Source organism: Mycteria americana, chromosome 1, assembly GCF_035582795.1.
Source record: "Mycteria americana isolate JAX WOST 10 ecotype Jacksonville Zoo and Gardens chromosome 1, USCA_MyAme_1.0, whole genome shotgun sequence".
Classification (NCBI taxonomy): Eukaryota; Metazoa; Chordata; class Aves; order Ciconiiformes; family Ciconiidae; genus Mycteria; species Mycteria americana.
In genome coordinates, this window is record NC_134365.1 from 46,409,425 (window position 1) to 46,427,313 (window position 17,889).

The 17,889-nt window shown below is 37.1% G+C and overlaps 1 protein-coding gene across 2 annotated transcripts in view; it reads left to right on the forward strand.

Moving 5' to 3' along the window:
* TMTC2 (transmembrane O-mannosyltransferase targeting cadherins 2) overlaps nucleotides 1-17,889 on the forward strand; it is a 265,687-nt gene that overhangs the window by 227,318 nt on the left and 20,480 nt on the right. Inside the window, exons 10-11 of one of the 2 annotated variants that reach the window (XM_075496382.1) lie at nucleotides 2,830-2,944; nucleotides 10,048-10,111. In XM_075496382.1, coding sequence (XP_075352497.1) covers nucleotides 2,830-2,944; nucleotides 10,048-10,111 — 179 coding nt within the window. The remainder of the gene's footprint in view (nucleotides 1-2,829; nucleotides 2,945-10,047; nucleotides 10,112-17,889) is intronic. The other variant, XM_075496392.1, reaches the window with a different exon arrangement.

A 17,889-nucleotide genomic window follows, 5' to 3' on the forward strand; every position in this document is an offset into this window, starting at 1 on the left:
TTTGATATGTTATATAAAATAATAATCCTATTATAAAGATACTTTCTAGAGACCTAGTAGTAAATGGAGAGTGAATTCTGGTTTTAACAATTTAAAACATTAGTTTAGAGTTGTTGCTGACATTTTTGATGTGTCCATGTAGACTAATGGAATGTATGCAGCCAAAGTCCTAGAAAAACAATAAAAACAAGCTTTTAACTAGAGCATCTAGCAGTGCACTTGCTTTTCAGTAAATATGTATAATGTTGTCCTGTTCTAAGTTAGACTTCTTGTAGAAATCTAAAGCATGTATGAATTTCATAATATCTTCAGTATATGTTGATCTTATAGACCTCTTAAAGAGCTAAGAATTAACCTAGTGTGTTGCTTAAGAGCACCAGTAAACCATTACTATGGGTTTGAAATGGTTTCCAATAATATTATATTTTTAGAAATTACATGGATGAAGTGCAAGTATTTTACTGTTTAATAAAATGAATCTAAAGTCAAGAAATTTGTTGATTATGTCACATGAAGTAGAATGTATCAGTTACATTTTATTACATTAGGGGTAGTTACAAATATACATAAGATAACATGTCTATTGAGCTTTAGTGTTAAATATTTCATGCAGAAAACTAGAGGTATGTTTCTAAAGATCTGTCCCTAAAAACCCTGGAGTAATTTTTATTGATGACAATCATGAGAGGTTTTTTCTCCTTATTAGCTTAATGACCAGTTGACATTATTTTTAAATTCTAAGCTGCAAAATATTTTTCCTAAATTAAGTATATAATTTTTTGAGAATGATCTTGGGTGTTCACCGTGCCTTGAAATCTAAAAGGTCTTTTTTCCCCCCCCGGCTGCATGTATCAATAGTACATCCATTTACTAATGTGTTACTAATTTAAAGAAAATAGGAATTCAGCCCAAATCAAGAGAGATGAACTGCCTATTGTAGTTGGTAGATTTACTTGTCTGAGAACTTTCAGATTCATATTTGAGTTTGTTCTGCTATATATAAGGCATACCCCAATGTGGTATGCAAAAGAAAAAAAAAAGAAGGAAAAAAAAGAGCAAAGTTGTAGATTTTGTCAACATTTTTTTTTCCCTTCATAAGAGACTTCCATTAATGGCTCAAGCAATGGTTTCTAATTCTGAAGACAAATTAATTTCTTATGAGCCAAACTGTTCTCATATGTTTTCTTTTTATGTTTTTTCTCTCTTTTTATTTATTTATTTACTTATTGTTCTGTGTGAGAAAGCCTTTTTTGGAAATTATCTGTTTCTGGAAACAATGAACACAAAGCATCATAATGCATGAAAGGATGGCACATATTAGAGTGTGGATGTAACTAAAGCAAGCAAACCTTATGCTATGAATGCAGAAAGACACCCGAATGTTTTTCCAAGACTTTTTGCAGATCTGAATAACTAAGATAGAGGTGGCTGTCTGAGTAAATAATCTTCCATCTCATGCTAAGTTGAAATGTATCCACAGAGAAAGGAAAAAGCTAGGAAAGCTGTCTTTCATCACTTTTTCTATTGAGATAATTCCTTCTGCAAATGTGTTCATTGTACCAGAGCATCACTTGCTAGCTCTGGTTAAGTGGATTTGCTGCATGTGCATATAGCGAGCATGTAAGTAACAGGGAATGTGTGAGGAAAGCAGGCAAGAAAAAAAGAAAAACCCTCGCCATAAGAGGAAATAGTTTGTTCCTGAAGAGGCTTGTGGCCAGTGATGGCTTGGTGGACTTTTGGTTGAGTGATCTTACTTTACAAGTAAGATAAAAAACGGAAGGACGGGATGCTGGAATGTATAATCACCATACTTTAAGATAGCTTTTCCAAATATAAAGTTATGTAGACACAGAGTCTAGACGGCTGAAACCCTTTGAAAAGTCCTTGATCCAAAAATAACACATTTTACAAATTAGGTGTGAAAAAATCATTAAAAGGAGCAGAAATAAGGTGGTTTGGGTACCTTCCAAAGTGTTTTTTTTTTCTTCTTCTTCAAAGGAAAACTCATTTTTATAGAGTTCTACTAGTTGTTATGTGTTTTGTTTTGAAACTACTGTACTTTAGTTAAAGTTCGGTTAATGCTAAATTATTCAATCTTTTCAGTTTTAACTTGGTTTAATGATTATGATAATGTCATCTGTAAAAATTCAGTCACTTGATTTTAGCCATCTTATATTTTTTTACGTGAAATGTAAGGATCATGTAGGAAACTTATAAAAGCTGCCTGTTGTGATTCTCTTAGTGTTACTGAAATACGTGATAAAATACCAGTTCATCAAGGTATACATATATATAATAATTTTAAAGCAATGTATCATTTATAATTCTAAAGCTTAAGAAATATGTTTGCATATATAAATAACAAAATATACTTTTATGTGACTTTGAGATATGCTTTTAAAATGGGAATGTATTTCATTTGTAGATGCTATTTTATTTTATTTCATTTTGTTTTGAGGAAGTAAAGATCAGTGTATAGGCAGAAGGGCAAGTTCTTAAATGGCAGGCTTCTTGATGATTGGGAGTATTGTTTCTTGATGGCTGAGTTTTACTGTGTCATTCTCACTATTCTTAAATATGTTCTGCAAATATTGCAGTTAGATATTATCTGTCATATTTATTGCATTTTTTCTATATTTACTACATTTTAAAGAGATTGAAATACAGAGCAGATCAACAAATTACTAAACATTGAATCTGAGACATGTCGGGGTTTTTTTGTGGGTTGTTGTTTTTTTTTTTTTTGTAATACTGTTTCCTAACTATATTCTCTGAAGTATTATCCATCGGTTGTTTTCTGTGGGCTCATGTTCATGCACTCCATCGCAGGTCAGTTCCTCCTAGAAGAATCCCGCCTGATAGAAGCAGCTGAGATGGCAAAAAAAGCAGCTGAACTTGATAATACAGAATTTGATGTTGTTTTCAATGCAGCCCATATGCTCAGGTTAGTGCTTTTACATCTGCCTTACTTGATTTTCCCCCCTTCTTTTGGAGGAAAACAGTCTTTATGGCCTTTGCTTACACAGAGTTCTTATTAAAGCCCAGCAACTCTTTTGAACAATTCAATATTGTTAATAAGATAAAGAGTTGGACTGAAACTGTTGCAGGATTTAGCACTTTCTATTTCTAATTTTCTATGTGTTATCTCATAATTTCTTACCTTTAAAACTTATGTCGTTCACAAGTAGGTAATCCTTTTTGCTTGCATACGAGAACAAGTGTTTCTTTTGTGAAGAACCTTCTGCAGGATTTCCTTTCACCTGATTTTTAAAAATTTAGGATGATAGCAACTGAAAATAATAGACCATATTTCTGATCTGGATGTAACTAGAGAATATTGAAAATATCACATTTTATGTTAATATCAGTAGGGAACACTGCGATAATTAGAAATCTAAATATTCCCAGGCTAATGATGACTTTGAGACTCGTAGGAGCACTTAATGATATTATCAGAATCTGTGATTTAAAATGTAGTCCTATATTTAATTCTTTTCTGCTATCTGAATAGAACAAAATTTTAGACTTCTTTTTTTCCTTTTAAAGCTGTCAGACTTGTATATTCAGTAACATTAAGCTTCTGCCTGAACATTATCATTAAACTCACATTACTGTAATAGGTATCCTCCATGCTTATTTCTAGGATAACTATCTAATTATTGTCTATTGTCCGTTTAGCAGCCATGAGGATGCTTGAATTCATTTAGATTATATCTATGCTTAGAAAATGCATGAAAAAGGAAATAAAAAATATACTTCATTAGGACAAAATAGTTATTGAGATCATTTCTCTAATGAAGATATCTCACTTGGCTGTTTATAATTTTAACGTTTAGAATAATGAAATGAAAGGAAAAGAAGATGGTATTAAAGAGAAGGTAGAATCAGCTTCAGCCAAGTGGCCTGTGTTTCAAAATGAAGGGTTCTATATCAGGATTTTGAAATAAGCCCCAAAATGCCCTTTGAGAAATAACTCTCGCTGTTTATAGATTAGAAAGGAAACCAAGACAAATGGTTCACTGGTAAATAATAGTTTGATCTGCCACAGGTGTTTGAGCTATTTTAAGGATCCTTCCCTTTCTCCTGATTATTTTCTGAATGATATCTCTTGAGATAGAATTCAGTAATTTGAAACATTTAGGTTAATGAAACAAATTCACAGACACAAGCATAGCAAGTTAGGCATGAAAGCTGAATCCAGAAGGGTATAGAGTGTGTCAGACTCCTGATTTCAGTGAGTGTGTTGTGGAAGATAGTTTAATGGTATGATTTTTTGTGGGTATTTTAAAATGTGGTGGTGTAGATCAATACTATTTTGGGAATAGGTTTAATAAATCTCTTAATTTCTCTGTGAGCACTGAGTGAAGCATCCCTGGTCTTGAAGACACATGTCTTTACATCAGGATATGAGTATTTTTTCACTCTCAAGAGCTATGCTGCTGTACTGTACATCAGCTGTGGTTACCCCACTTAATCTGGTTGGGAGTGGACACTTTTTGGGAGGTTTTGACCAGCATTGAGCTCAGTGATTCTAAACTGCATTCTCTATTTTAGCTGTAAGCAAAAAAACCAAAACCTTTAAAAAAAAAGAAAACCCACCAAACCAAAGTCCTTAAAAACAAAAAAAAAGGCCTGGTGGTTTAGTTTAGCTAGAATGCGACTGTGCTCCTTTGGGATACCCGGTTGGCCTAATTTTTCACTTAAATACTCAGCTTTCTTTGTGGAAGATCATAATGTCTTCCTAATATGCTCTGGGAGTCTAAAGTGGTCTGGCGGATTTAGCAAGAGTCAGGGTGGCAAAGTTAAATTCAGTGCTGCCGAGTATTTGCTTAAAACCGCATGTCTTAAGATCTGACTGATTTTTGCTAAAAGGTTATGATTCTGTTGTCTGCCTTTGTTCACTGCATTACTTAGCAATTTATTCAATATATTGCTTACATAATAGCTCTTGGACAAGGGGAATATATATTCATACATTAGGGCAGAGCAGCTACAAATCCATCACGAGACTGTGGGAAGACGCTGATTTTCAGGATATTTAGAATGATGGAGAGCTGAGGTGATTCCAAGAGGAAAGCAGATACCAAGATAGAAAGGAGGAAGGAAAGAAGGGAGTACTCAGACTGGCACAGAGTGACACAGCTAGAAACTGTGGATGCTAAAGACGTTCATAAATGAAAGGCTGAAATTATTAAATATAATAGTTTCGTGTAGGTGATCAACTGCTCTTCAGGTGCCGTAGAGAGCTATAAAAACTGACTGGTAAGTGAGTAAGAATTTTGAATGGACTGCACAGCTGTGAGGCAGAAAATATATTATAGAAGTTCACAGGGTATGGAAGTGAATTGACTGTTGTGAGAGAGAAGGGATAAATTTTAAAGATGTGTTGTGAATTAAGAGACAGAAATTGATATTAATGTGGATGATGCAAGGAGTCCAAAATGACTAGGAGTTCATAACAGCAAGTTAGATTTTTGTGTAAATTCTAATTTTTTTTTTCAGACCAAATATTCTACCCAGTGGTGTACTGTTGGATTAGAAAGGAATCATCTTTCCCTCCTGTCATACTCCTGTTTCCACCATTAGCCCAAGGAGTGTCACAAGATTCAGAAACATGTAGACGTTTCTTTAGAGTTGCGGGCAAATTCTTTCAAATTTTGGTTACAGCTGCTTTGGATGGAAAACAATCACAACATTCCCTCCAAGTCCAATTTATTTTTCTACTCTAGTGCTAAAATATTTTCCTCTTTTTTAATCCCTTTACTCTCTGAGAAAAATGTTTAAATTAAAATGCAACCTAAATCAAAATTAACAAGTTTTGAAAATTTTGAACAAGGCGTAGACTGGAATGCTGTGGGTTAACATTTTTTCCTTAAATCTGCAACAGAATTGTTAACTGTGTCCAAATGCAATAGCTGTATGTATAGATAGCCTGTTCTCAGTTTAGCAGTCCCAAGAAAGACTTCTGCTCCTTCTGTCAGGTAGTCCAACACTGTTTACTTCCTGTCTTTGTGACTAAATCTGAAGCTGAAGTCAAGAAAAAAAACGGGTTAGTTCTGTTTGCATTATTGAGAGGCCTCCCTGTTCCTAATTACACAAACATAGTTATTAATTTTTTGCCTAGATGACTTCTGTAGGATCCTGATAATGCAATGCCAGATGAATCAAGTCATCTGTAATATGGGTGAGATGTTGGATGAATGTAATTAATTTCTTTGCAACAGTCTGGTAACTTTTACTTGCCTGTAAAATTTGTTTTCTCAACAAATTTGTTTTCCAGACAGCTTCATTCAGGGGTCATGTAGCTGTTTGGGTGGTTTTTCTTAAAACAGTAACTGGTCATGTGTTTTACTTTTGTAGTATTTGCTATGCTCTTGCTTATAACCTCAGTCTGAAACCTTTCAGCAAAGCTAGATACATTTTAATGGAATGTAGTGAAGCATGTGTTTGTGATGCCATATGGTGGCTGTAGCTGCAGTGGCTGGGTCAGGTATTAACAGTGCTAAATTTCACTTTGTAGTTGTATATTGAGGTGACTTGCCATGAGATAGGTTTCCTGTGATCTAGGGGATGATTACTTTGAGAATGAGGAATGGCAGTGTGGTGACACCGCTGTACTAATCAGAAACAGGAGAAGAGCTTCATGTTGTCTCCAAATGAAAACAAGCATAGGAAGAAGAGCTTTGCTTAAAAGCACATTTTGTAGGAATAATTGGTTTTTTCATGCTTCTGTAAGACAGTGGATTGTGGGAAGCACTCGTATTACATGAAGTTATAGCATGTTTATTGGCTATTTGAAAACAGAAGTCTAAATTAGAGCAATACTACGTGACATGGTCTTTGTTTTTCAGTGAATTTCTGTGAGAGTATTTTGGCTCTCCAAAGCACGCTGACTGTGTGAACACAGAGTGTTGGTGCTGGCACAGTCTCATAGGCACAAGTTCACCCTATGTTATTGCCTAAACAGATTTTATTCATTCAATAATTACTGTCCATGTGCTTAAATATATATATGTATATGTATGTATGTATGGCTAAGGATATCCTTAGTCTATGTAAATTTTATAACTGTTGTAAAACAAAAAATGTGGATGAAGGGTTACATGTATGGAATCTGATTATGATTTTGTTGTGACACAAAAAGGTCCATTAAGAATGCCAAGTATCAACATTCCGTATTTCAAAATAGGAATCTCTTTGAAGAAAACTTCCTTACAGCTGGAGTGACATCCATGATTTCACTTAAAAAAAAAAAAATCAACAGTCTGAAGCCTTATGTGAAGCAATAGGCAGGTTAAAAATAACCCTTTCCCATTCACATATTTATGTATCTAAACCAGTCAGCTTTGGTGGTGTTTGTCTCTTAAAGCAATATTTTTTCCAGTGATCAACATAAAGATTCAAAATGAATGCAAGCTGAATAGAACTGGGTGTCAGGAGAACCTAAGAGCGATGTGTTGTCAAGCGCATTTATGAGGTGTCACTAGCAGTCAGCTGGAACAAAATACAGGGAACTGGTAGGTCTGGAGGCTCAGGTTAAGAGATACGAGAGAATAAAAAGAGGTTTTTGTCCCTTAAAATAAGATTGAATGCTAGGTGTTAATGGGGGAAATTAGATGTGTTTTCAAGGTCAGTTCTCATGAAAAGACTTAGGATAGAGGTTGAAATATAGCTCGTAACTATGAAAAGGACTCTGTCTTGCAAACTTCTCTTTGCTTCTTTTCCTTCCTTTCTGTTTTATTATCAACATTTTATCTAATGTTTTACTCTAAATTATGTTTCCTTTAGTAGTGTCCTTCCGTTGTTTGACATTGATCCAGAGCCCTTTACTGCTCAGTGGCATAGGGTTACTGCAGTTTCCTACCTCTGTGCCTTTTATTTTTCTCAAGGCAAAGCCATTCCAGGGCTTAACATAATGAATTTCTAGTTTAGATTTCCAGTGAAAATGGGAACCAGAATGCTGCCGTGTCGTAACTAAAGGAACTGTTGCTGAATGCCCCAGAAATGGAACTGGCATTTTCCTGACCAGATTAGTATGGTGTGCATTCATTTCTATAAACCGTTTTTAATGGAGAACTATAAATTCAAACTGATTTCAACTTAGGAATTAATGATCCATGTTTCAAGATGTACATGTGGAAGGAAAGCAAGCCATGTATTTCCAGTGGGCTAAAAGGGGACAGGATTTTAATTTGTTCCATGTTCATATGCCAACAACACTTTCTGGAGGTGAAGCGTACGGCCTGTATCTGCCTCCTGGGTAAGGCACCTTGTTTATCGTGCAAAATGTCACCACATTCAGAAATGCTTTGTTTCCTGACAGTTCTGTGCAAACAGGAAAAAAAAAATCTGTGTGACATGTTTCATTTTATGTGCCTTGTAGTAAATCCTGAAATTTGGAAGTACGAGAGTTTTTTTTCCAGTCGTTTCAAGTGCTACTAATGCCCAGCAGGAGTGATTCAGAAGCATGTTAAATGAATATTTTTAGACATTCAATCGTTTCTAACCACTGCAACCACTGAGTCGATGATACATGTGCAAAGTAATTTAAAACAGTTAACAGGTATAAACCAGGTTCTACTTGGCAAATTGTTAGTCAGGAAGTGGTTTCAGCTTTCACGTGAATTATGTGAGAAACTTCAAAGGGATTATCCTTCCTCCCTTTCTCCTCCCAAGACCAATAACTGTCAAAATGTGTTGATTTGGATTAATTGCCTATCATGTATTATGTGACTAATGTTTAAAATTTTGGTGGATGGAAACATAAAATTAGAATGCAATTTGATCACTGAATAACACAGCATGTAAAAGCTCATGTAATGAACAAGGTAAAATCTCCAGATACAAGTGCTCAGTTGATTGATACTCTTTGAACTAGTAACTGTTCTCAGAAGGAGAAGAAGAAGAAAAAAAAACCAAAAAACCCCAAACCCTAGTCAGTGTTACCCTTGTTTTCTAATTTTTCCATTTTGTGTCACATAAATGCATCTGTAATCACATAACAAACACAAATATGCTGAAGATCTCCTGTCCTAACTCTTCTATGAAGGGACCTAACTCTTCATAAAAAAGAAGGCAAATAACTTTAGCAGAAGATAGTAGCCTGCCTGATAGTCCTGCTGGGTTGTTCTTACATATTTATCATTTTTCTCATGACATGTATGTGATCAACTGATATTCATTGGGCCAGTAGCCAAAATGAATAGTTGGAGGGAAATTAAGAAGGTGGAGACAAAAGGAGAAGAAAGGAGTTTGAGAGAAGAGATAAAAAGGGCCTGTTGAGACAAAAATGTGTTTGGATTTCTTTGGCAACATACTGCATTTTCATTTGAAGGCATTAAACTGAAAACTCAGGAGAAGAAATAAAAAATAAACTGCTAGGAGAATGTAGATGCCATCTATATTAGTAAGGAAAAGGAAAAGAGGTGAGCTGATAGTGCTTCAGGTACCCAGAAACTCATTCCCCTGGGATATGAGATCGAATTTTAAATCCCCTCTCAGACTGATGATGTGAGTAAATGTTGAAATCAGAACTCTCTTTTCTGAATGACTTCCCTGAATCATGGAAACCTATTTTTGAGAAATCATTGTATAGTCTGATTTTTTTTTTTTTCCTGGAATGATAGTGTTCTTGGGGAGGCACAAAGAAAGGAACTGCGTTATTGTATAATCTACAGCTTCATAATTTACTGTTAAAGTATGGCTAATTACAAAAAAATGAGCCAGATTTTCTTCTGGTGAAGACTGGTACATCTCTGGTTTTGCCTCGGATGAGTGTTTGGCCTTCTGCATTTCTCTCCAGTGTGTACTAATATTTCAGAACTAAAAAGAAAATAAGGTAGGCAAAGAGGATTTGTGATAATGGATGTTCTGAACTATGAAAAAATCTTTTAGATTGACATATTTTGTGCATTTGTTAGGGTAATATCCTTAAACAGTGAGGAGTAGTTGCAGTATTTTGTTTTTACCTATGCTTCTTTAGGTATGGTTTCTTTTTAACCCAAGGAAAATGAGGTGAAACTATATTGTTTTTTTCTGTCGTGATAGACAAGCCAGTCTCAATGAAGAAGCCGAAAAGTATTATGAAATGGCAGCAGGATTAAGACCTAATGTAAGTACCTTCTTCATGATATCCATTACTTAAGCTGATGAACGTGCTACACTGCTGAACACTTTGTGTTGAGGAGAAACTTCTTGCTGGAGCGTTTGAGCTCTTGGCCTATATTATATATGTTTTTTTAATGGTTAATTATTGGATAGTCTGATAAAGCTGTTCATTTGTCAAACCAATCACTATACTTTCAAGTTGCCTCAGTGAAGTGTTCTAGCAGCAAGTCTTACTTGGCTAACGTACTTGGAAAAGATTTCTAGATTTAGATTTATTTATCTACCTTTAAATGTGTTAAGTTTGGAAAGCTCTCCTAATTCCATCTATTTTCACTAGTAAAAGAGAATGAAAGGCTATTCTGTGATCACTGTTTAAGGCATTTTAAATAATACATTTATGCCTTTTCCTCTGTCATGAACTTCTGGCAAACATTGTTGTTCAACAAACTTAAAGGTGATTTTACCTCAGAGGTAAATACCTCTGAGGTTGTTGCATATTGGCAAAGAAATGCTTATTCCTTGAAGCACAAATATGTAGGAGTATGTGACAGACCGTTTTTAAAAAGAAAAGCTCATTTCCAATTTTACTGCATCAGGAACTAAAGAAATAAAATATTTTCTTTATACCATTTTTTACTCAATGTTATATTTCTTTTCAATTACCTTCACATTTTGGGAAAAAAAAACCCTCATGAATATAAATGAGCAGAATTTATTTTAAATACCTAATATTTTGTCTATGCAATATATCAAATCTAGAACACATTCCTGTCACAGAAGTCTATAGTGCCAAATTTGAGCATACAAGTTAGCACTTTCAGTCAAGGGGAAAAAAAAAAAAAGAAAAAAAAAACAAGTAAAAAAAAAACCCAATACAGGCTTAAAACAAAAGAGTTTTCATACCTAAGAATCAAAAGCAACACCAGCTAAAACTCAAAACAAGCTAACGGAATATAATCTAAGAAAACCAAAATAACTTATTTGTATGAAATTATGCACTTTTACACCATCGCTTAAAAAAGCTCTCCAAAATCTATGTATTTCTTTAATTCATACTTTGTGAGATAACAATTTAGACTTTGTGATTCCTTACGCTTTCAGATTCAAGACTTTTTGTTTTTTGTCTGAGTGAATACCTTAATGTTGAAAGAATTCCCTCAGTTGCCTCAAAGTTGGTACAGTTCCTCTTCTCTTTTCTGTGGTTCATTGTACTCTCTTTCTGAGTTTCTCAGAAACTCAGAAATATATCTATTTGTATATAACCATGTATGAATATGATTAAATGTGTGAGGTTTCTCAGAGAGCTTTGGAAGTAACTGAAGGCTTCTAGCTCATGGCAGTGGTACTATAAAAGTTAAGTATTTCTAGGTATTTCTGACAAACTTTACATGTTAAGACCAAACTATCCTTTTTGCAGGATAAGATCATCAGAACAGTTTATTATAGCAACTTTCTTCTAACTTTGATCAGTTTAAGTTAAAAACTAATACATACTGCTGTTCAGCTTTCTTTAAGAGATAATTTCACTTTTATGTTCAAGATGATAGTTTAACTTTCTAGCTAATCGTAGTATGCATATGGTTCATGACTTTTAAAAAATATTTTAAAGACGCAGAGTGGGAAAGTTGTATCCATTTTCACTGCCAGCTTCAACTGTCTGATGACTGTACAAGGGCAATCTCTCAAGAATGAAAATAAAAACAGAAATAGTCATACGTATCTTTTTTCTTATTATTAACTGTGCTGGTTTTGGCTGGGATAGAGTTAATTTTCTTTAGAGTAGCTAGTATGGGGCTGTGTTTTGGATTGGTGCTGGGAACAGTGTTGATAACACAGGGATGTTTCAGTTGCTGCTGAGCAGTGCTCACACAGAGTCAAGGCCTTTGCTGCCTCTCACCCCACCCCACCAGCGAGTAGGCTGGGGGGGCACAGGGAGGTGGGAGGGGACACGGCTGGGACAGCTGACCCCAACTGCCCAAAGGGATATCCCACACCATATGGCGTCATGCTCAGTATATAAACTAGGGGAAGAAGGAAGGGCGGACATTCGGAGTGATGGCGTTTGTCTTCCCAAGTAACCATTACGCGTGATGGAGCCCTGCTTTCCTGGAGATGGCTGAACACCTGCCTGCCCATGGGAAGGAGTGAAGGAATTCCTTGTTTTGCTTTGCTTGGGTGCATGGCTTTTGCTGTACCTATTAAATTGTCTTTATCTCAACCCTCGAGTTTTCTCACTTTTACCTTTCTGATGCCCTCCCCCATCCCACTGGTGGGGAGTGAACGAGTGGCTGGGTGGTGCTTAGTTGCCGGCTGGGGTTAAACCACAACATTAACTCTCAAATTTACCATAATAGTTTCAGAGTGGGAGGAAAAGAAGCCACTCGAGGAGGATTTCTAGGTAGTAAGCAATATAATGCAGACATGGTAAGACAGAAGTTCCCAATCTTTCCAAAGGAGTATGGAATACAAATTAGTGAAATCCCGTGTACTTCATAGCTACATCTGTACTGGTAAATTAAATGTGCCCAGGACTATTCTCTAGTGTTGATCCAACCGGCTTCTTAGAGTGTGCCCAGGTACTGTCTGAGAGACTGCATTAGCCCCATCCAGAGCTGTGTAGGAGCCATCCTCACAGCTTGAAAATGCCCACATTTTAATTTGTTATTTTGGATATAGCCTGTGTATCCTCTCACTGTCTTATGAATATGAAGGATCACCAAAATTAAGTGAGTCAAGATGCTAAAGAAATATCCTTAAGCACAATATAGTGCTGAAGGATTTTAATTTTATTTTTTTGTATCCATCACTAATGATCTAGAAACATTTCTTTGTAGAAAATTCAAAATACTAGATGTGTGAATGTGATGTAATATACAGATGCATGCATACATACAGTTCCATATATGTATACTCATGTCTATATTTGTGTGCACCTGTTTAATGTTAGTTGCTAAGAGGTCTGTTCCCAGATTCCCTCTCCATGAGAATACTGTGGCAGCGCTGAAGTCTCATTCTGTGTAGTGGATCAGCCTTGTTCCTAGAACACTTAAGTGCTAAAAGCATCTGTTTAACAAGAACCTTCCTCCTTCTGATGTTTGAGATGGTACCTGTTGACATTAGTGAATTTTGGATCAGGATCCCAAGTAAACTGGCTCTCTGCTTTTTTTTCAGCATGATTTTTTTTTCCTCTAGTTCCCCAGTCACTCCTCCAAATCCCAAGTTGAAGATCCATTTCTCTGTTACCAACGCATTTCTTATTCACTGTACCAAGACAACTAAATTATCAGTTATTCTTTAGAATTAGACCTGTGCCTAGCTCCTGAGAGATTTTCAGCTAGTGCAGCCTGAAACAAAACTCAGATTTCCATTCTCTCGCATCCATTTCTTTACAAATATTGCATATTGTCTAATATATCTAATATCACTACTATAAAATACCATCCTTAGCAGCAATAAGAGATGTTAGTAATACTACAAACTCAATCTTTTACTGATTGTTAGTGAATTTGTATGCTCGTTGAGCTTTCACGACACAATTTTGTTCTCAGCATTCTTGGTTTGTTTTCGTTTTGCCTCCCTTTCTTTGGTTTCTCAGCTGTTCCTGTTGCTTTTGGAATGAAGCAATACTTCATACATGGTACTTCCTCACCTGCTCCCCAGCTTATAAGCCCTTTGGATCCAGAAGCTGCTCTGCTGAGCTTTTCTACCCCCAAGTCCAGTCTAAGTGGCCATCTGAGTTACGACTTTCAGAGCTACTTAGTTGGCTATTTCAATGTTTTTTTCAGACAGCAGTCTCCACTCTTGCATTTGTCTCTTAAGCAAGCCTTCTTTTATTTCAGTGTCTCAAGGCTGGGGCACAACAGTGAGCAACCAATATACCTTCATGTCTGAATCACTTTCTCATTCAACTAATCCATTTTTGTAGAAGTTGTGACTAAGGAGGCTAAAAACGTCTCCGGAAAAACAGTATTCAGTTACAGGAGAAATGTAACTGCTCTGAAACATGCAAGCCTTTGTTTTTAAGAAAGCAAACATAGAAAGATTTTATTTTTGTAGTATTGGGGGTGATTCATTCATCATTGAACTATTCTGAGAGGACTGAAAAATACTGAAAATACCATTTATTTCCTCTGTGAAAAGCTTTATTACAATGAATAAAGTATTTGCAAAAAAATTATACCTAGTAAAGGAACAACTGAATGCAGCACAGGTGTGTTAAAATGTCTATCCACATGTTGAACGTCATCTTTGCTTTTGGATACACCATCATTCTGCAGGGTGTAAAAGAATTAAAACACTTCGGTAAAATAGCAGCACTAGCTGAAATGCAGCTTGGGTGCAAAGAAAAAACAAATCTGGCTAGTAGTATTATTCCAGATTGAGACCTAACTGTTCTCTTAATAATGTTCATGATTGGCCTTATTTGCAATAGGTGTGTATTTGTCCTCTATGAAAGTAATTTCCAGTCAAATTTCAGAAGAGCAGTATTTTCTGTAGAATATAGGGCTGCTGTGGAGATGAGAATCATTTGTCTTAAACTTCACTGAAGAAGCAAGCGTTCTCAAGACTATGTCTGTTTATTTCCAAATAGGCTTCACAGAGTTGACTTTCCCCTGGAGAGCCAAGGGGGAGAGAGGAATCCAGGAAGCAGTTCGGAGATGGAATCTACTTTTATTTGCTATGAATCATTTCTTACAGGACTTTCTTTTCCTCCTTCAACTCTATAGGTAACCTACAGAGATTAGCTTCCCTAGCCCCTGGATCTTTTTGAATACTTTCCAAAAAATGCATTCCCAGATTGTGTGTTTACCATGATCAAAACAAAATCATTTTAGAGCCTTCTCAGTGAGAAGCACATATGTGTTTGTTCTAGCAATGTTGGCTTGGATGTATGTTAATCACATTAGTCTAATTTTAACAAATTCAGTTGCATGAAGAAATGAAAGTGTAAGTTTCTTGGACAGCGAGACATTTATGCAGTAATTATGCTGAGTGGGAGTATTGCTGAGGAAAGTCTGGATTCAGAGATAGTTTCTAGGTGCCCTACATGTTGTAACGTTCACAAACCAGGAAATTGTTTTAACAAGTTGTTAGGCACTCTAAAACGTGAGCTTTAAGCTCACTTTGTTGTGGAAAAATCAGTCATCCAGAAACTCTTTAAACTGGCATTCTTTACAAGAATGTGAGATATTGACTTAAGCTTCAGCTTTTATTGAACTTTTAAGACATCATTTGTGTAATAGAACTGCATTTCTAATTTTTTAAGTCTGAACTCGAAGCAGCCAATCTTTAAAAATCTGCTCTAGAACCCCCACATGTGGCCACTGACTCTTGAGAAGAGAGGGCACTTTGAAGTATGACCTCAAGAGTATTAAATGAAAGAGAGCTCACCAGAGCCTTAAGACTTTGAGCCACCACCTTGAGCTGATTGGCTTAGAAGCATTCCTCAAGGAGGTGCCATGACCTGCAAGTCACCACCATCCCAACCACATATTAGTGCTGCTTGCAATCTGGAGCTCATGACAGCTTTAAGCCCCATGTCATCGGCACATTGTCAGAAACAGCTGTTTCCACTCTACCACTTCAAAAGGGCTTGATTAAATGTCTTACTGTAACAACATACATAAAGACACACACATAGAATGAGGGGGAAAGGAGAAATGTACCTATAAGCAAAATAAATACAATTTCCACTAGATGGTTTAATCATGATGTGGGGGACTAAACCATTTCTTGACTTGAAGGGTTTATGTAATCAGTTAACACAATATCATATTAAAAAGCAGTTTCTACAAGTGCTTCTTTTATTTTTTTCCCTAATGCTGGAATACAGATTTCATGTCAAAGGCTCCAGGCTTACAATAAGCTCTACCTCAAGCTGTCTAACAGTTGAAAGAAGGATCCTGGTGATTTCCAGATAATTGACTGTATTTTTATAGCCACCTTATAGATAACATGCTTTCAGTGCCTCCTTATGGAAAGTGTTCATAATATATGGGTTTTATTCATGGCAAGACCTCTAAAAATGAGTATAGTTCTGATAGTACATACATCTTTTAAAAATAAAGTAGATGTTGGATTTTGTCTTGAAACATATGTAGCCAAGGTCTGCTTTATTATGTATTTTTTCCTTAGGTGTTTCTGTGCCAAATTTCCCTATTTGACTTTCTCCTGAGCACTCACTAATTCTCTCATGTAGCTTTACCAGGCTAGGAGTAATTGTGAGGGAGTCGGCTTTAATGCATTTTGCCAGCTTTGTTAAGGGCCTGTCCTGTTATTGCCAGGGAGAATTTTCACAAAACTTTTAAGAGCTCCTGCTGTGTTAGTTCTGCTGATGATGGCAGTAATGGATGAGTTAACAGTGATTCTTAAACTGTCTGCAGCTGATTCTCAATTGACAAAAAACTGGCACCGTGCCACGCTTCACTGGATGCAATGTCCTCCTCACGCTGCTCCAGGGATACTGCAGATCCCTCACCAGTGATGAAACTATTGCTCCTGCAGCTCTGTTGAGCAGATCTACATAGTCCCTGGTATCCACAGAATCACAGAATCATATAGGTTGGAAAAGACCTTTGAGATCATCGAGTCCAACCGTAAACCTAACACTACCAAGACCACCACTACACCATGTCCCTAAGCACCTCATCTAAACGTCCTTCAAATACTTCCAGGGATGGCGACTCAACCACTTCCCTGGGCAGCCTGTTCCAATGCTTGACAACCCTTTCAGTGAAGAAAAATTTCCTAATATCCAGTCTAAACCTCCCCTGGTGCAACTTGAGACCATTTCCTCTTGTCCTATCACTTCTTACCTGGGAGAAGAGACCGACCCCCACCTCTCTACAACCTCCTTGCAGGTAGTTGTAGAGAGCAATAAGGTCTCGCCTCAGCCTCCTTTTCTCCAGGCTAAACAACCTCAGTTCCCTCAGCCACTCCTCATAAGATTTGTGCTCTAGACCCTTCACCAGCTTCGTTGCCCTTCTCTGGACACGCTCCAGCACCTCAATGTCTCTCTTGTAGTGAGGGGCCCAAAACTGAACACAGTATTCGAGGTGTGGCCTCAGCAGTGCCGAGTACAGGGGCACGATCACTTCCCTAGTCCTGCTGGCCACACTATTTTTGATACAAGCCAGGATGCCATTGGCCTTCTTGGCCACCTGGGCACACTGCTGGCTCATATTCAGCCGGCTGTCAACCAACACCCCCAAGTCCTTTTCTTCCAGGCAGCTTTCCAGCCACTCTTTCCCAAGCCTGTAGCGTTGCATGGGGTTGCTGTGGCCCAAGTGCAGGACCTTGCACTTGGCCTTGTTAAACCTCATACAATTGACCTTGGCCCATCCATCCAGCCTGTCCAGGTCCCTCTGCAGAGCTTGCCTACCCTCAAGCAGATCAACACTCCCACACAACTTGGTGTTGTCTGCAAACTCACTGAGGGTGCACTCGATCCCTTCGTCCAGATCATTGATAAAGATCTTAAACAGAACTGGCCCCAGCACAGAGCCCTGGGGAACACTGTTTGTGACCGGCCGCCAACCGGAGTAAACTCCATTCACCACCACCCTTTGGGCCCGGCCATCCAGCCAGTTCTTTACCCAGCGAAATGTATGCTCATCCAAGCCATGAGCAGCCAGTTTCTCCAGGAGAATGCTGTGGGAAACCGTGTCAAAGGCTTTACTGAAGTCTAGATAGACAACATCCACAGCCTTTCCCTCATCTATTAGGCGGGTCACCTTGTCGTAGAAGGAGATCAGGTTGGTCAAGCAGGACCTGCCTTTCCTG